Source organism: Eupeodes corollae, chromosome 1 (genome assembly GCF_945859685.1).
Source record: "Eupeodes corollae chromosome 1, idEupCoro1.1, whole genome shotgun sequence".
Taxonomy (NCBI): Eukaryota; Metazoa; Arthropoda; class Insecta; order Diptera; family Syrphidae; genus Eupeodes; species Eupeodes corollae.
This window is the reverse complement of record NC_079147.1, coordinates 192,910,147-192,928,703: the sequence shown is the minus strand read 5'-3', so window position 1 is coordinate 192,928,703 and position 18,557 is coordinate 192,910,147. Positions and strand designations below refer to the sequence as shown.

Sequence of the window (18,557 nt, the reverse complement as noted above, 5' to 3'; positions counted from 1 at the left end):
AGTTATCATCAGTTAGAAACTATGGTTGATGAATCTCTTCTGTATATTGAAAATAGCATTATTGAACAAAGGAATGATTTTATTTCCAAAAAAGATATTCGTGATGTTTTGATAAATTTAAATGCAAGAAATTCTGTGGGATTTGATGCTATAAAAAATCTTTATTTAAAAAATCTCCAAAAGAGTGGAGTTAGGTTTTTGAAGAAATTATTTAATAGTTGTTTAAAAACTAGTTATTTTCCTTCGACATGGAAAAAAGCAAAAATTATTCCTTTATTAAAACCCGGCAAAAGTGCTTGCGAGCCCACTCACTATAGACCAATAAGTTTATTAAGTTCACTCAGCAAATGCTTTGAATTATTGATTAAATCTAAAATGTTAATCCATATAAATCAAAATAATCTACTGCTTCCAGAACAGTTTGGCTTTAGGCCTTTTCACAGTACTGTGCAACAAATTAACAGAACAACTCAATATGTTAAAAATAACTTAAGCTCTGGAAAAAGTACCGGTTTGGTACTTTTAGATATTGAAAAGGCATTTGACTCCGTCCGGCATAAAGGGCTCATACATAAATTAAAAACTTTAAATTTTCCTTTATACATAACAAAAATTGTAAAGTCCTTCCTTTTCGAGAGGCAGTTTCAAGTTACTGTGAACAATGAACTTTCCGATTTATTTCACATAAATGCAGGAGTACCTCAAGGGTCTGTTCTTGGGCCAATTTTATACATACTGTATACATCCGATTTCCCGAATTTAAGATACTGTGAAAAGGGTATTTTTGCTGATGACACGTGCATTTACGTATCAGATTCACTAGGTTCCGTTATTGAAACCAAGCTGCAATACGATCTAAATGTAATTAATTCATATTTCAATGATTGGAAAATAAAAATAAATGGTGATAAGACTCAGGCTATCTTTTTCACAAGGAAAAGAAAGTCTTGCCTCTTACCCAATAACAACATCCATATCGATGGTAAAATAATTGAATGGGGTGATTCCGCTAAGTACCTCGGGGTATTCCTTGACTCTAAACTTACTTTTGGATTCCATGTACGTCAAGTTGTAAATAAAATCAACGTTACAATAAAAACGCTTTACCCTTTTATAAATCGAAGATCCAAATTAAGTATTGAAAATAAAATACTTATATTTAAATCCATATTTCAAGCAATTATATTTTATGGCTCTCCAGTATGGAGTAAATGTGCAAAAACACATATAAAAAAATTGCAAATAGCTCAAAACAAAATTTTAAAAATGATGCTCAACTTGCCTTGGCACTTCTCAACGCAGGATCTTCATTCTGTCACTAATATTGAGTTAGTCCAAGATAGAATTTCAAAGTTAAATGTAAAATATATTCTTTCATGCCAAACATCAGAAAATTTCTTAATTTCTAATCTCGATTTTGGTTAAATTCTTAAAATAAAAAGAAATAAAAATATAAAAAATAAAAAACAAGTGATTTTATAGATGCGTTTATTAAATTAATAAAAACAGTTATTTACATTTCGTTCTATATTTATGTATATAATACATTTGTTCTAGTTACTTTAATTATTTATTATTTATTAGTCCATCTATTGTTTATATAGTACATAGTTGTTAACTTATTAATTTAGTTGTTTACGTATTCATTTATTTATTTATTTGTTTGTTCATTTATATATATGCTTTGTATTTGTGAATTTAATATCTTCTTTTTATGTATTTATTAATTTATTTATTTATTTATTTATTTATTCATTTATTTATTTATTTATTTATTTAATTATTTATTTATTTATTTATTTATTAATTTATTTATTTATTTATTTATTTAATTACATATTTATTTTTATTTATTTATATATAAATGTATTTATTTATTCATTTATTTATTAATTCATTTATTTATTTATTTATTTTTATTATTTATTTATTTATTTATTTATTTATTTATTTATTTATTTACCTCTATCAAAATGAAAAGACTGATTTAACTATTAATAAAAATAGTATTGTACTGTGATATTTATATACAATTGTTAGCATTATTTCTATTTATTTAATTTATTTATTTTGTTACACAAACTGTAAAATAAATGTATCTTGCAAATAATTTGTTTAGAAAAACTACCATCTCTACTCTCGTTCCCACCTTAATTTAAACATATTTACTGTGTAATCATTGATGAAGGTTTTTACATTAGCTTTTCCTTCCAATTATATTTGATCACGTTCTTTTAATTTTTTTTTCCCAAACATATTATTGACATCAGTAAGGTATCGAAACCATATCTATGTAAATTGTGCAATTGCCATTTTGTAAAAAAAATAACGATAAATTTACGCTAATAAATAAAATTACAAATTACAATTAGGAATTAATTTTTTTCATTAACTTTACTAATTTGAAACAGTTTTTCTTATAATCAGAATATTACAACTGTGTATTAAGACATTGTCTTTGAAATGCTTATTCTTGAACAAAACTTCTTCAAGGGAAAAATTGATAGAACTATATTTCTGTTTCGTAATCCATTTTCCTTATGTAGAACGTAAGGATAAAAACCCTCAAACTTAGTTTCCCTCATTTATTTTTAAAATCCTCATGTTCTTTTTCTAATAATTCTTTAACTAATGTTTACTGCAGTACAGAGAATTTCCTAGAAATGCTTTCAACTAAAAACATCAATTATAATGTAATGTAACACCTTAAATAATTTATTATTTCGATTTTAACATAATGTGAAGAATGTCACACATTCCCACACCATAAATCACCATTAAAAATCCCTTAATGTCTCTGCCACAAACCTCCTATGATGATTAATAACTTCGATTATAATTTTTTAATATTTTTTTTCTGTTTTTTTGCAATCGATATTTTATAAATTGATTTTTAAAATCACGTTGGTGGCGTCACCAATATAACAAGAAAAAAGAACCAACTCTTATAGTCAAACTTTCAAATCTTGTATACGATAAAGTTTTAAAGTGTTCTTTAAAAAAAAAAGTTTTTCATTTCATAGAATCGAGAGGGTGAATATTTAGGGGGAGGCAGGGATTGAGGATAGAAATGGTTAAAGTCTAAAAATAATTCCATTAAAATTGACGATGCAAAGATTGGTGCACGCGTAGGTATAAACTATGACTACTTTTTTTGGTTTCTATATAAGTACCAAAAGTTTTATACTTTTTTTCGATTTTTTAGGGAATTGATAGTGCGAAAAAAAGTTTCCATTTCCATGCAGTATTAAACTAAAGTTAGATAGATTATGTAAATGAGACAATATAAGTTATGAAAAAGTTAAACGAATATTGGATTTGGATGTATACCTAATATCTATCCTATTTTCATACGATCTGGCATCACTGATACCTGTTTGGGGTTTTTGGTTTTTAAGTTGATGTTTGTTGCTATGCCTTGATACTTTTATCCTCTAAAGATGGGATCATCATTATTATTAAAACGCTTTATGATTTCTGCATAGAAGTCATCTTATCATAAAAACACGTGCAGCTTTCTTCAAGCTGCAGAGATACCATACTTCACAATAAAAATTTGTGAAATTTGTTGATAAATTTTTCATACTTTAACAATTTTTAATCAAAATATTTATAGAATTTTTCACCGCACCACCTTCGTTTTTCTATGCCCCACATACATTTATGTACGTACTGTCAGCTGTGAAACACTTCACTGGTCTTCGATAATAACTCTAAGCTGCCAGATAGGAAGGTGTTAAGTCAGAAAGCGAAGGCTTAAGATTTCTTTAGAGCAATGATGCCAACCGGTCGTCTTTAAAAACATTCAAAAGGTGACCAAAAAATGTAATCGCTTAGCAGATTGACCTAGTTTTTACAGGTAAGGGGATATACCTGTAAAAACTAGGTCTAAGAACTAAAATCAAGAAAAAGAATATTTTGTATGTTAGTAAATCATTTTTAAAAACTTAATAAATATGATTTAATAACTCATTTGTAAAACTTGGAATAATAAAGTTATTTCCAATAAACAACGCATAAAAAGTCATCTTATTAAATTTTTAAGTTTAACCGTATTCAGTCGCAAAAATAGTGATGAATATCGAACGCTTTTTCAGAAGTTTTAATTTTTTTTTTAAACTCATGAAAAATAGTGGAATTAGTGAAAGAAGTTCCTTTTTAGCACATACCGGATAAGAACTCTTGTATCTATTTTTAGTACTATCCTTGCCTTAGAAAGTTTAAAATTTTCAGCATTGTTTAATGAGTTCGTCTAAGTAAGTATTCCTTTTTAATAGTTTTGGAGGTTTTGAACATTGCGCCAGGCGGTTACCTCAGCTTAACGTTTTATTCAACACTCTAAAGCTGTTTTTTAGTAAGCCGGCAAAAACGAAAAACTCTTCCTGTTTCATGTAATGCACCCTAATTGCTTCTTTATACAATTAGTCCTTTTCAATATGAGATTTGCAGTAAATGTAACCCTTTTTTCATGCAATCCCAGAGACCAATACTAAGACCTTTCCACTAACATTAATGTCACTCTGTTCGAAATGTTACTGCGCACTGCTTTTCTTCCTTAAAGCCTTAGCCGATTTTCTTACGATATTTCCTGCCAAATTACTTTGATTATAAATGTTTTCAGTTAAGGTATCTTCATTTTCTGGCTCTTATTGCCTTGATATAACTTCCATTAGGTCTTCATCACAACTTCTTAGGAAACAAAACCGTTATCTCTGGCGTTCTCATCGTAGCTGATATCTTTATCGGCTGTTTTGAAATTAATTGAAATAACACAGAAACGTAAAGCAGGATAGCATAATATTATGATAAAGTTAAATTTTTAAATAAATATAAACTACTATAAACTTAAAAGTCTTAAGTCCACTTATGACCTTAATAACAAACAATCTTAAAAATTTCCTGACTTATACCCTTTGTAGAAATACATTTCTCTTGGAAAGAGTAGCTTTAGACCGATAGGACCTGAGTTAAGTTCCTTTTTACCTTGCCCGAGAGAATTCAGCTTTGAAGAGCCTTAGTCTGAAATAAAACAAAGCTCTATGATATTGGATATCTTTTTGGTACTTTCAAGGGCTCAATCTCTTAAATCTATTAATTCTAAAATCTTCAATTAAAAAAAAAAAAACACTTCTCTTGTTAATCGATTTAACACCGTTTCGGGAATTCTGGTCTTCGCTTTCATTTGGTAATTCGGCCTTCGGATTATATTACCCCTTAGTTTTTACCAGATTACCTACTTCGAGGTAAATAGCATAGTTGAGCCGTCTCCGAAATCATATACCACTCTTTTGAGCTTTAAAACCAAAAGTGTAGTTTTTGGTTTTTAGTTTGCTGATTTGATGAACAGGTTGATTGAGTTTTTATTGTTCTTCAATCTCCTAATTTTATGAAGGATACGTTTGGATGGTTAAACCTCTGTTGTTGGACAGTTCTGTTGAGTATTGTGCCTTCCGTTAATATTCTGGCTCTATGCCTTCTTTCAGATCAAAATTTTGACTTGGATATTCCATAGAGGTATAACTTAGTTCTTTTCATTTAAGTTTGATATTTTCGGTCCAACTTTTGAAATTGTTTCAAAGAAAATATTTCACTAAATTTAATACGACCTACACACTTTTTTAGCTATTAAAATATCATCAGTTTGGCTTCGTCAAAGGACATTTTTATATGTAGAAAAAACAAACTTGAATTTGAAAAGGCCGAGAAACATCGCACTTGGATCACTTTGAATCCACTGCGCTCTCTAGGAAAGGGGAAACGTTATGTAAGTTATAGGAAGGTTTTGGTGATTAAGGTTGAGGGTGCTTCCGTGAACAACCATAATTTCTAGTAAAGAGGACGAGAAGTCGCATAGTTACTAATATTGCCATTCTTTTTTTGGCTAGGCTTCAGCATTCCAATAGAAAGAGGAAGATATATTTCTCCATCTCCACGTACTCACATCCTCTATATAAATTAGATAAGTTCATACTCATTCTATTCAGTTGGTGCCCAATAAGTTGTGACCCCTAAGGATCCCTATCAGTAAAGACCTGCCTAAGGAATTTTGTTTTACGCTTGGAAATATTTGGTCATGGATTCCTCGAAACACTGCAATTTTCAAGAGATTAGTTCATTAATTTCCTCTAGTGGCTCGTAAATCATTGATACCATATTGCTCGGATCAGTTATTGGTCAATTTGTCTGCCTTTTCATTTTTGTTTCCATATTACAATGCCTTGGGACCCAACGGAGGAAAACCGTGTTTCCTGCGCTAAGTAAACGAAGCTTCCTATACGGCATTTCTTTACCAGTTTTCTACTTGAAAGAAACTGCAATAAACTGGTAGCTTTATTTCTATTTCTATTAGAGGATTATATGAAAAGATCCCAGAACCGTATCCGTAATCCGTAAAGATGGATATATGATCTACATTGCCCTGTTTTTTATCCAGTCCTTCTTTGTGGAGATTTCCGTTAATACTGCTAGGTTAAAATACGTCTTTAAATAGTGTGTTTAAGTGTCAATGTCTTATGTCAATAGTGTTCTTTATGTTACTGTGACTAAAGAGATCCGTTTTCCAGCTGGTACTCTGTTTTAAGACCTTTTGGCCTGCAAAGAGGCTATCGAGAAGAAATTCTCTAATGCTGTATATGGTTATACTCCTCATGGCGCTTGTACATATTCTTACAATTCTTTGAATTTTTGTCTTATTTTTTATATTGGTTACCCCTTCAAAGGCTGGCGACTATTCCAAACATGAGTATGTTAATGTTAGCCTTACAATGGTTGGGTAACCCCACAACTCTCGTCCTTACAAGTGAAATTAAAAGAAAGAAAACGCCCTCTAAATACTTTCATTAAAATTCCTCCTTAAAAATGGTTTAAAAGTAAAATAACTCAATTTTTTCTTAGGAATATAACAAATAAATATCACCAGCAATCAATTGTATTATTTAACATTTAGATGAAAACCCCCACACATCATCCAATTCACATTAAAACAAAACACCCACTAACTAACACTTTAAAATAAAAATCAAATCAAAATCAAAACCAAACAAAAAATTAAATTAAAATTGAAAAAAAAAACAATTAAATTCATCAGAAGCCAAACTAAATTTTCATCGTCCTTTTAAATAAAATCAAAATCAAAAGAAAAAAGAAGAAACAAAAATCAATTACTAAACAAGCCAAAAACTTCATCCTATCCTCGGAATCCTAAAAACTCCTTCAAAATCCAATAAACTACCACTTTTCCCAGCACTCACGCTTTCTATAAAACGCTACGCTGCGCTGCTGCGATTGTACATATAATTTTGCTGATGTGCTTGTTTGCTTGTTTGCTTGCTTGCTTGTAGTGTATGTTTGTGTGTGTTTTGTGTATAAGGTTCTGTTTTTTTGTTGTATTCTTCTTATATTTTCCTATACTTTATGTTTGTTGTCTCGGATTAATCGATTGTATGAATGTAATTACGGTTTTTGTCGCTTATTCCACATGAGTCTGTATGCAAACTTATGTGCGATGTGCTGTTTACACAGATTTATATGATGGCTTTTGTTGTGACTGTTTTGTGTCGTGTAGTGTTTTTTTTTTTAATGCAATTACATTAATGTCCTTTTATATGCCATGCATCCTGATGCATCCATCCATCAGAGATGTAGTCCTTTGCTTTGGGTAGGTTTGTTTTGTGTGTTTTTTTGTTTGTTAGATGTTTTTTTCTAAGAGCTTTGTAATTGAATTTTGTATGACATCATTTACAACACATGTCCTGATACGCTTTTTACACATCGAAATTCGATATAAATCTAATGTTTTCTTTTTATTTATTTTTTAAGTTTTTTTGTAACACAGGAATGTTGCATGCGATTCCAACACTGATTTAACACACTCTTGTCGCGATTTTAAATTTTAGAAACCACCACATATCTCACAAAAAAGAACAATTTATTTCCCCTAAAATTCTAAAAAAAAAAAAAACAAAATACTAAAATTTGTATTCTTTTATTTCCGGATCCTTTTCCTGAATTACAACAACAAAACACAAAAAAAAAACATAGGAGTGGAATGACTATAATCTACGATGGAATGATTCAGAATTTGGAAATGTCAAGGATCTTCGAATAACACCGAATAAACTGTGGAAACCTGATGTTCTTATGTACAATAGGTAAGTCGTTTTTCAATTCAAAAATTGTTTTTGTTGTGTGTGTCTATGTCCGGTTAAAAATTAAAAAGAAAACGTGCCTATAGAAATATAAAATCAAGCCACACGCATCAACAATAAGCCAATGATAAAAAATAAATATTTGTTTGTATTAAAATTATAATTTAAAAAAAAATAATCAAAACTAACAAAATTTAGTTACTCATATTGAATTTTAAGGACAATATATTTTAACATTTAAAAACAAAAAATAATAAGTTAGATAAGATTATCCTTTGACTGACGGAATTAAATGATAAAAGAAAGAATAAAAAGGTAAGGTAGTATTTTTGAACAAAAATTTATAAATATTTCTGTGGTAACAAATGAATTTTAAAAATTGTCAGAAATCAAACAAAAAGCTTTATTATTTTATAATTTTAATGTTTTTAAGCCTTGTTATTTGTTTACAAGTGACGTGGACAACACTTTATTAAAACTATTTTATGTAACTTGCATCAAGCCGCTAAGATAATTCAATCTGTTCAAAACCCCTGCGTAAACTTTTCCATTCATTATATTTTTCTGGCTCACTGCAAGTAGTTGAAAAACAGCATTTTTCCAGTGAATCCTTAAAATAGGCGAATGATCTTCTCCCTCAAATTATCTACCAACATCAGTAACGTCCCTTCCGATTAAGCTAATGGAAAACCTTAGTAATTATCAGCTAAGGAAATATCTAGAGGAACGATAGCTTTAAGTTCAAGTTTGAGAAACAAAAAATAAATACTGGTGTGCCTCAGGGCTCTGATTTGTCTCCTACACTCTTTCTTGTAAAGATCCGCTGAACTAAACTTGCATTGTATAATAGGGAATAAGAATTTAATGCTTCAAAAACCCAATGCTATCTTGTATCTAAAAAGAGAGGTATACACTCTTTGCATTTATCTATGAGTGGCAAAAACATCAACTGAACTAAACACCTCGATACTCTTGGAAAATTTATCAGCAACCACCTGTAAGCTTTTCTCAGACGATGCAAGACATTTGTTACATCTACTAAATTGGTTACAATTTTCAAAACCTCTATACGTCCAAAACTGCAGCCCCATCGCTGGGCTGATGCTCCAGTAACTTGCTTAAGGAATAGTCGTTATGTTTTAAAAATGATTTCGGAAAAGAGGCCTTTGAGGTTGGCTCAAATAAATTTCAGACGAGAGGGCCAATTGTCGACCACTTTCTACAGCAATTGAGGCAGTATGTCTGCAATAGACTTCATAAAGCCCCACAAAAAACATCCAACGGAGTTAAATAGAACTCTCTTGAATTCCACTCCAAAGGTACACGACGCAAGATAATGCGTTCACCAAAAATTTACTTCAATAATTTGAATGTTTTGTTGGCTGTATCGTATGTGGCATTGTCCCGTGGAGTTGGATTGCAAGACTTTCCGGGCCGTAGCATGCACTTTACGTGATCCAAAAATCTCAGTCTATAGACTTTTATCCTTTTGGATAAGTCTACGTCACTGTGCAGCCCCAACAACTCGTTGTTCCATCGTCTTCTATGCACACGGGATTATACGAGTAGATAACCCGAAAAACTTTTCTCTCGAAACGAAACAAAGAGCTTTCTTATGCACCCTATATGGCAGGACGGGGATGATGAAGATCTTACACCCATAGCGACACAGGAGTTGCTCCAGACAGAGCTTTACTACTCAATTGTTTTTTAGCAAGTGTAATTCTCCGTTTGATCTCAGCACTGGTGTTGTTTTCTGCATTCAAAGCGGAGCCCAGGTAAACAAAGTCCAAACGTCTACCGTTGATGGTAATTTGACCGAGACGTGTGTCAGTGTTGTAGGCCTTTTCTTGATGACAGAATGTACAGAATTTTGAAAGAAAGTGCTTCTTGTGTTCACGTTTGAGCTATACACTATTATTTCAAAGACGATGTTAACAAAATCACATGACAACGTTTCACCTTGTTTTAAGCCTTTTTTGACATCGGTTTAGTTCTTTTCAACCTTAATGGAGCAGCTCAAATTCTTCATGGTAATCCTGCACAAATGTAAAAGTTTGAACAGTTCGTCCATTTAGATGCTGTTATATGAGGCCTTGAAATCGATGAAAATATGTTCTTTGTTTTGATAAAGATCTGCCCAAATTTGAATATTTCAACACACTGATAAGGAACTTTCAATTTGTTGCTTCAGACTTTCAGATAATACTGAGGAGAAGATTTTGTAAGAAGACTGACTCCTCTACAGTTGGTGCAGTTTAGAGGTTCTCCTTCTTTCAATATTGGATAACCAATACTGAGGTTTCATTCATCAAGCATGTTTTCTTCAGCTGCAGTTAAAAGCTCGGCATTTAAGCCATCTGTTCCAGCGGTCTGCAGAAGTGGCCCTCCAAAAACTTCATCACTGACGGTATTTCTACTTTGATGTTTGAATTTTCGTCCTTGCGGTCGTCGTTTCGAAGTTTATGAAATTGTGAATTTTGTTTCATCTGCTCCTTCTATGCAGCACTGCGTATCTGTTGTTTGGATGCATTTGCGAACCGACATTCCTTATGCAACCAGAGTTCCTTGTAGGTGCCTGTTTGTAACTCAGCATGTCAGAGGCAGCTTCTCTGATTGCATCGTGTCATTGTTGTCACTTGTTCAAGACACAAGACCTCCCTATTTTGCTTAAGGTCAGAAAACACGGAGTGTTACCTTGGGTACACTGAAATAGTGGTCCAAGTCGATGTTACCTCCTTGGAATGTTTGGAAGCCCAAGATGCTGGAAGCATGTCTAGCGCGAACTGCAATTCAACCTGGTTGACGGTAAGTTGATATGGAGAACTCCAAGTTCTTTGTTGATTTCTGGTGGGTTTTGAATAATTGAGCATTTTATTTCAAAAGGACACAAGTTTCTCATTCTTTAAATCTGTTTAACGATTAATACTTCCGGAATAGGTTCAGAAACATCAATCCTAAAGAAGAAAAGCGAAAACAAACGAGGAAACTTTTTTTCTCAGCCTTCTTAAAAAAACCTAATCTTATTCCTTACAGTTCGTCTGAGTTAAATTATTATTTTATAAAATATTTTCTTCTGTAGAAGTAACTTCTCAACCTTGTTAAGGTTTCTCAGATTTCTTCGATAAAGACCTAAACCCTTCTGTTTTCCTTGGCCATGCTATGATAACATAACATGAAGAGTACAAAAAGCGGCACAAAGTCAAATATTCTTTGCTTTGGAAAATACCATAAGAGAAGTTAAGTTTGATTTTGAATTTTCTTATCCCAATATAATGTGATTTCTTAAAATTTAGAAATAAAAATGATCTTAAAATTCAATATATTTTATTTTAGTTTCATGTTAAACTCAATTATATTTAAAAAATTAAATTTTAAAACAAAAATTTAACACCACAGAAATATTTAAAAATTTAGTTGCATTAAAGTTATTACAGCAAAAAAAATAAACAAAAAAGAATGCAATATTTTTAACCATAGTTTAACAAATGTTTTTTGCATTTTCCACTCGCTATTATTGTGTAAAACACACAAATTTTTAATTTTCAAACTGCTTTGTTTTATTGTAATTTTTCGTTAATTTTTTTGTTTAAATTTATAAAAAACAAATAAAAATATCTTTGCTACTTGTAGAATTTATTCCTTAAATAAATTTGCAAAAAAAAATATTTAAACAAAAATCAAAACTTTTCATCACAATTTTATTTATAAATTTTATGTTCAGTGCTTAAAAATATTTCTCAAAAAAAAAGAATCAAATTTTTCGTTTATTTTCTTTTATCGTTTTCTCTTCTTATTTCGACCTTTTTCGAATTTTTTTGTTTAATATAAAAAAAAACAAAAAAATATACATATATAAATAAAATTTATTTTTATATATTTATATTTGTTTATTTTACAACAACAAAAATAAGAGTAGTTTACACGCCTGTCGTCTAGTCAGTGGGAAAGTACATTGTCAGCTTGCCGTTGATGTGGGCCTTACAAAATATCTTTAAACAAAACAAAAACCAAAAAAATGCCATAAAATAAATTTTAAAAATCAAAAATTGAACTAAACTTTAAAATTAATTTATAAAAAAATGAATTTAAAAATATAAACACTTAAAAAAAAAAGTTTAAAAATAAAACTTAAACAAATAAAACTTAAATTAATTTAAAGTTTAACTTAGTCATATTTGTTTAACCAGATATTATACGAGATTTGTTTTTTCCTCCACCACCACCACCACAGCCCAACAAAAATGTGAACTAATCATTCACATTAAAAAATGAAGATGAAAAAAAGTATAAACAAAAAGAATTTATTATTATTAAAATATTAAGAAAAATAATAATTAACGTTTTAAAGAATTAAAAACAATATGCTGGTGTAATATCTCGTTAAACAGTCGGTACTATAATTTATTTGCAAAAATAAATTATTGTATCGCACGTAAATCAAATCCCTCAATAAATAACTTAAAAATTTAAACTAAATTTTCGTTAATTTAAAAATAAAAACTTAAATAAAAAACAAAAACCAAATATCAAAGATCAAACATTTATACCTATAAATAGTTTTTTTAAAAGCAAAAGCATTAAAATATCAGAATTAAAAAATCGAAATCGAATTCCCTTAAAATTTGAGGTTTCTTTAAAAAAAACAATAATTAACAACAACAAAAAGAAATCGCCAATTAAACGCTTTAAATAGTTATATTTTTACTTTAAAATTATTAAAAAAAATATATGATACGAAAAATCAACCATCAGATAATTAAATTAGGGATTATAAAATAAAGCCGCTTTAAAGTTAATCTAAATCAATAAAAGCTTAATGAGCAATAATAATTTAAACAATCCAAATCAAAAAAAAATCAATGCAATAATTATTAAATAATTAATTCAAGCCAATTATTACTTGTTACGCAGTTGCTGAAATAGTTTTTTAATTTTTTTATTAATATTTAATGGGTTTTAATTTTTATGTGGTTATAATATTTTTCAATATTATATAAAGATATTTAAATGCTTTTTGTGTTATGTTTTATTTTTGTTTTTCTTGTACAATTAATATTGTGTTTTTTTCAATGGTTACCATAATATATAAAATTTTTTGATATAAATCGTTCAATTTATCACGATAATTTTTGTTGTTACACAACTTAACTTTTTTTGGCTAATTTAGTCGACGAGATGGTAGAATAGTTTATTTTTTGAAATACTACTTTCAAAGCAGTTAAAAACGATTAACGAATAAACGGTAAGGATTTTTGTGGGTGTTATTTAAAAAAAAACAAATATCTAAATAACTTAGGAGTTTAATAATAATACAAAAAAACTGTATAATTGAAGTTAATTTGCATATATTTTTCTTACAATTAAAATAAATATTGATCGTTTCGAAATTATTCACGCTTTATTTAAATTCACATTGCTCCTCATTTAAAACCAAGAAATTTGAAATTTGTGTGAATTTTTAGGAGAATTTGGTTTACCTTAAAATTTATTGGGAAGTGAATTCAATTTATAAAACTTAAAACAAAGTTTGCATGAAATGAAAGATATGTGTAAGAAATGTTTTTTACGAAGTTTTCAGAAAGCTAAAAGGCCAAATATATAAGTAAATTGATATTGACCTCATTATACTAGTAAATTCCATTTGCGATTGCATCTAAAAGGTTAATATTTTTTTAAATTCAAATTTGGGGCATATTCATGGTCATTTTTTAAACCCGAGTCTATTTCAACTATAGACTAAATGTTAATATCTAGCTTAACTTAGACACAGCTGTTATTCATAAAGAATTTCGTATATTCTACTACAATTCTAGTACAATCTCACTTAAACCTATACAAAATGACTTGTAGATTGGAACAATATAAAATGCATTAGCTGGAGATCCAAATGTTTGAAATATTTGACATGATTCTGTTTGCTGTTAGTTGGGAAATGTTATGTAAGTCGCTCTGGTGCTATTAAGACTGCGAAGCACACATATATTGGCAAACCTTTCATTGAATTTCGATCTTCAATATTTGGAAGGTCAATCATGGTTAGGTTAGGTAAGGTTAAAGTGGCTGTCCAAGATGGAAACGGACACACTTAGGCTAGTTTAATTGCTCATTGTAATACCACATGAATCTTGAGGCTTCCTCCTAAACTCAATGGAACCAGTTTGAGTCCCTTACGAAATGTGAGAGGCTAATTATGTTGATATGAATCATGAACTTGACAACATTTTTCCCCGAATCGAAAAGTATACAAATTGTTTTCGTCTATTTCAAAGGGATCGATTAGGTTGGTTGGTAGCATTCCAACGTCCAGCAAATATCGAATTGTGCCTTTTGACATTTAATTTTTTGTTTTTTAATTTTCAAATAAAATGTTTTGACGTTTTATAGACCTAAAAAAGCTTAAACATGGAATTTTGAAATCAAGAAGCAGTTTTACAAACAGGTTTTGTTAATTTTTTTCTTGAAAAAAGTTTAAGATTTTCAAATTATTTGGTTCACAAGTGTACGATTTAAAATATATTGATTTTTGTTCAAAAATCAGTAAGTGATAATAGTTAGTTGCATTTGAACCCTGAGTGAATGAAATTGGAAGTTTCATAATCGATAAAGTAGTTTCAAAAGAATATAGAGAAAATCACACCTTAATATTTAATAGAAAATATGGAAGGTTTTTACAAATGTTCATATACATATATATTTTTATTTATTTCTATATTTGTTTTTTTTATTTATACCAGCTTTTACCCGTTAGATAGTTTTTTTGTATGGTAGTATGAAAAAACCTGAGCTGTACTTTTTTGTACGTATGTTTGAATTGTGCCGAGATAAGATGAGGCCATACTAAGTGTGTTAGTCATAGGTAAGGTTAGGTAAATACATTTTAAGAAAAAGATAGGTCATTGCAATACATTTTTATATACGACATTTCTTTTTTCTTCCTTGGCCAGAACTTAAAGATTTTGTGGGTTTGAGACTCGTGAGCAAGCTACATATTATTGTCCATGGGAACAACAGTTTTTTTTTCCCAATTTACACCTTCAAGCGTTTGCCCCTGAACTTTATTTATTGTTATTGCAAGTGCTGCTTTCAAAGAGAACTGCACTCTTTTAAACTGAAACGGCAAATCGTTAGAAAGTAATCTGTAGCCGTGTACCATTACATAACTTTGGTGCGTCAAGATATCTCATTAACAGGACTTGAAAACCAACCTTCAATCTCAACTGATGAGAAGGCACCCCTGATAATTCCAAAGAATGGGAAGAAGAACAAACTCTATGGGGTATGATGTTACTTGCTCCGTGTCCTTAAGGTTGTCTACTGAAGGGTACTCGACGATATCTCCCTCCACGTCCGACATAATTTGTTCGTTAATCTTCCTAACTATCTCATTAGTTGGACCTAAAATTTCCCTCTCACACAACCTTTCCCTTTTGCACATATTTATATGCAGGTTTCGATAGACATTACTTTTTAATTCATCTGTGCTACAGACAATTTGACAGAATTCATGACTCAACGTAATCGAGCCGTTACAGTCTGTTGGCATACAATCTTCTCCGATTTTTAGAAGAGCAGCGCTATATTGTCCTTCTTGAGAATCATTGTATAGCTTTACTAGTATATTCGTAGTCAGACAAAACTTTTTTACATGTACGTACCCATAACACAGATGCTTTCAAAGATGTTCTTATTTCATCTGCCAGTGTACCTCTTGAAATTACCAGCAGGGTCTGTCGCCAGCTAAGAGAACCACCATTTCTCCCATTATAACCCGTTTGTTCTTGATGTCTTTCAGTGTACGATCTAGTGCTTCAACTGCTTTTTTGTGACAAGTGATCAGATTCCCCGGAAAGTAATGTTTCCCATGGTTTTCCCGAGGTCAAAATTAACTCATGTCCTTTTTTAAGTCTCAAACTTTCTCCTTATCAAATTTCATTTAAATCTGTTCAGTAGTTTAGGCGTAAAAGCGATCGGCCCACCAGTATGTTCATATGTCCTTTTTCGAGTATCATTGGTTCAGTAGTTTAGGCGTGATTGGGTAACAGACAAGCAGACAGAGTTACTTTCGCATTTATATTAATATAGATTTATATTTATATTTATTCTAGAATTGGCGTGACGAAAGAAACATACAGTTTTTAACTAATGTATGAAAACGGAACTCTTAGGAAAATCTTTTGACGAGACCAAATCATTGGTCAGTTTTATTTTTAATTTGGAGGCAAGTACAACACCAAAGTCAGAAACACTAGAATCTCTATTTAAACATCTTACATTTGTCATTATTTAAAATCGAATTTCCAATATTGATTTAAATCCTCTTGTAGATCTTTACAATCCTTAAGAAATAAATTAGGTGGCGCAAAAGTTCGTTGAGAACTAGGGCCTAATGACTTACAACTCTCAACCTTCCTTTGTGCGAGTACTGTTGACAGAATGGAGGTGACCTACGATTCCGAACGACTAATTTAAGACTTTTCATGACAAGAATTACAATACTCTTAGAAGATTTGTCAATTCCTCGCAAGAAGCAGTACCCGTGATTAAAACTTAAGATGGCATAGGCCGAGGACCTTTGGCATGACAGTCAATCCTTTACAATATATGGTGAAATAATAATTGGAAAGCATAATAACATCATCTGCTTGGATTAGCGATAAAGAATTATTTAAAAGATAAAATAAATAAGTAAAATGGACCAAAGTGACTCCTTTGAGGTACACCAGAATTGTCTTTAAATTGACATGAAGTTTAACTCCTGACGCTATGATATTTATCTTTGAAATATGACGAAATTCGTATCACGAAACTGTCGTTAAGTCCAATTTTATTTAGGAGGAATTTTACGACTTTATTGTGTCGAATGGCTACAATAGATAGAAAACATAAGACACACATTTTTTCAACACAAACGATCGTATTCAATCAAGACCCGGACTGAAACATTCACTAAATTTAAAAATATTGCAAGAAGCGTCAAAAATCGATTGATAATGTAAGATAACTGTATTCTTGTTTTAGAAGAAATAAGAGAAGAAGTACTTGCAAAAGAAAGATCTTCAAAGGCAGTATTTAAATAATCTTCAAACATGTTCGAAATTGTCTCTGAAATATGGCTTAAAGATGGCTTGGAAGGTCAAACAGCATATCCGTGAAATTTACGTTTACTATTATTGTAAAAAATACTACACCAGCTCCAAGTGGTTCTTAATTATAGGTGTCTTCTGAAGAGGTTCTTAAATCTAAATAAATAAAAAATATCTATTCGAAAACTCAGGAGCTGAAAACTCGATATTCAATAAAATTGTTTTCACAAACATTACAAACACGAAAATACCATCAATCTGTTCAAAGCCATTGAAACAAAACTACATATCTGAAAGTAAAAGTCCTTTCGAATCTTTACATTCGTGACGTTTATATTGTTCATTGTAACAAACGCAAAGTTATGGCTAGGTAGTTTTAAAAGTTACCACAAATAACTTTGCGCAAGGATATAAAATCCTTTGAAAAAAAGTCCACGTGCGTTGTGTATCAATTCTATTCTGTAGTGTATTAACGTGAAGGATACCTTCTACTAAATTTTATATAACACTAATCTCTGGGAGTATTAAAATCTTTTCGAACAAAAACCATAGACACCTGAACCAAAAAAGTTAAATCACTATTTCTTTTTTGTTATTATTGTTGTTGTGTGTTTTGTTATCAAAGAATATGCTGCACAGAAAAAGGATTTCTATCTCCCTGTTGCACCTTTTCTATCCTATAGGTATACATTGAGCTTCTGTGCTTCTATATTATCCTAGTAAAGCGAGAAAAAAAACACCCATTTGTTTTGCTTGTTCTACATAGACCAGGTAATTGCAATACAGGTACTAGAAAAAAGAATCCTTGTGATACTTCGAACATCGCCTACCTAATGGTCCTTTTTTGCATACCCAACATTCGTGTTTTATTCTTTTTTGAATTTAATTTAACATTTATCATTTTTGTTATGTTCGGCGAGCGCGTGGTGGCGTTGGCGAACAACTTTAGCAAAACTATTATTTCCAGTTTAATCTTCCCACTGTTTATTCCCTCGTTCTCCATTATTTTTATCCTTATCCTCCCTCTGGCTCAACAATCCAACTATATCACTGTGGGGTGATATTTTATCCCAAATGGTATGTCTCATAATCCAGGAATAAAAAAAAAAAAGTGCGATTTAAGGACATAAACGTTTATTTAGTTGATGCTTCCATTTATCAGCAAAACCAATGATAAAAAGGAAGAGAAAGAGAGAATGGCAAAGAGGAACATCAGGGAATCAAGAGTAGGAGTAGGACGTGCAGGGTATGGGAGAAAAATGCTAGAGCATCTAAAAAAAATTAAATGAAACGAAGTGGATGCAAATGACATTATCCCGAGTCC

At 30.5% G+C, this 18,557-nt stretch overlaps 1 protein-coding gene across 1 annotated transcript in view; it reads left to right on the top strand.

Annotated features, from left to right (window-relative positions):
• Window positions 1-18,557, top strand: part of LOC129943480 (neuronal acetylcholine receptor subunit alpha-7) — a 387,414-nt gene that overhangs the window by 271,374 nt on the left and 97,483 nt on the right. Inside the window, exon 5 of the mRNA XM_056052973.1 lies at window positions 8,041-8,150. Coding sequence (XP_055908948.1) covers window positions 8,041-8,150 — 110 coding nt within the window. The remainder of the gene's footprint in view (window positions 1-8,040; window positions 8,151-18,557) is intronic.